At 40.9% G+C, this 1,574-nt stretch overlaps 1 protein-coding gene across 1 annotated transcript in view; it reads left to right on the top strand.

Moving 5' to 3' along the window:
• The first annotated feature begins 249 nt into the window (after window positions 1–249).
• The window catches only part of hsd17b3 (hydroxysteroid (17-beta) dehydrogenase 3), an 11,967-nt gene continuing 10,642 nt past the window's right edge, over window positions 250–1,574 (top strand). The window contains exon 1 of the mRNA XM_015034482.1: window positions 250–481. Coding sequence (XP_014889968.1) covers window positions 331–481 — 151 coding nt within the window. The 5' untranslated portion in view covers window positions 250–330. The remainder of the gene's footprint in view (window positions 482–1,574) is intronic.

Genomic DNA, 1,574 nt, shown 5'->3' with positions numbered 1-1,574 from the left:
TATTTAACAAAATAACATACCAAAGAAAACAATTATGAACCAGCTGGACTGACTGAGAGAAGTGTCTGTGTTTCTGAGTGACCTGGTTTACCTCATCAGATAAACGTGATGATATTTAGATTGATTGATAGATAAATAGACAGACAGGCAAACAGACGGACTGTGCCACAACGTGTTTTTGTGCGTGTGTGTGAACAGTTTGTAAAAGGGGGAGTGTCTTCTGGCAGAGTTTTCCCTTCTTTCAGTCTTTATTACCAGACTGAACAAATCCACTGACGCAAGACGGAGACGGTGGAAGGCTTAAATCCTGATTCACTGCACTAGAAAAACATGGATCTCCTGGAGCTGATATTCACTTTGCTTGGTGCAGCAGTTGTTGTTTACTATGGAGGGAAGCTGGCGCTCTTCAGTAGGATGCTTTTTCCTAAATGGTATTTTCCGCTGTCAAAGACCTTCTTCACTTCTATGGGAGAATGGGCAGGTGAGAAAGTTTTCACCGCATTTGGACAAAAATAATTCAACATTTTGTATTCATGAGTGCAGCCACATAATGTCAATGAGCACCATAGCTTTTGCGAGTACATGATGCCCAACAAACAGAGCATTGTGCTGGAGGTCACCTGAAGATGGAATACTCGGGTGCAGAATTGTTGCAGAAAGAGGCTCATCCAGCTCAGGCTTGTTTAAACCACTTGTTTTTCCACAGGATTGCACTTGTGCAATGTCGAACATTGAAATGCATGCCCTGACTTTGCTTCAGAAGAGTTTTTGCATTCCTAGACAACGGCTGCTCACATTTGCATTAAAAGCAATGAGAGTTAATAAGTAAAATCAAGCTCGGCTCTTCTAACAGATGACTCGTCTTGAATTCTGATTTAGTCTTGAGCCAAACAACCACAGGAAAAGTAAAATTAGCTGGAATAAGAGGAAGATTCTGAACCCAAATTATAAAGCACCTCCAGGGTCTGTTGAAAGGAGATTTAGCGAATATAGGACACGCTCTGTTGCATTCCCCAGCTGATCCAACGACTATAACCTGAAAAGTTGATATGAATGTCAATTTTACTCGAACACAACGACAAGCACTAAGAGCTCTGTTTCAGGCCTCAGACCTCAGTTGCCATTGAAATCCCCCTGCTGATCCCAGTGCAGCGAGACTAAATTGAGTGATTTACTTTGGCAGCTTCTGAAGAGTTTATACAGCTTCCCACAGAGCAGGAGGAGGTCTTGTGAAAGACACAGAATGCTGGGCTGATTTTTCTTTCTAAAGAACAATCTCATTCCATTCCAGCACAGAAGAAAACTTCCAGGACAGTATGTTCTAGGCTGCACATACCTCTGCGTTCAGCCCTATTTTAACAACTTAAAGCCTCATTTGCATAGGTTTACATTTCTATTAGAATATGGCCATCCCAAAAACACATTTCTCACATTTAATCTGGATTTTTTAAAGTTAATTTAAGAACATATCTTGCAAGCTCATGTGGAGATTTGCAATTTATTTCCTACGATGGAGAAAATGATACGTGTATCAGTAGGATCTCACTGGCTCAAGCTAAATGTACAAAAAAAAA

This window comes from Poecilia latipinna, unplaced genomic scaffold (genome assembly GCF_001443285.1).
Source record: "Poecilia latipinna isolate Pla-1442-1.1 unplaced genomic scaffold, P_latipinna-1.0 Scaffold300, whole genome shotgun sequence".
Lineage (NCBI taxonomy): Eukaryota > Metazoa > Chordata > Actinopteri > Cyprinodontiformes > Poeciliidae > Poecilia > Poecilia latipinna.
The sequence above is the reverse complement of the archived record's forward strand: the minus strand, read 5'-3'. Positions and strand labels throughout refer to the sequence as shown.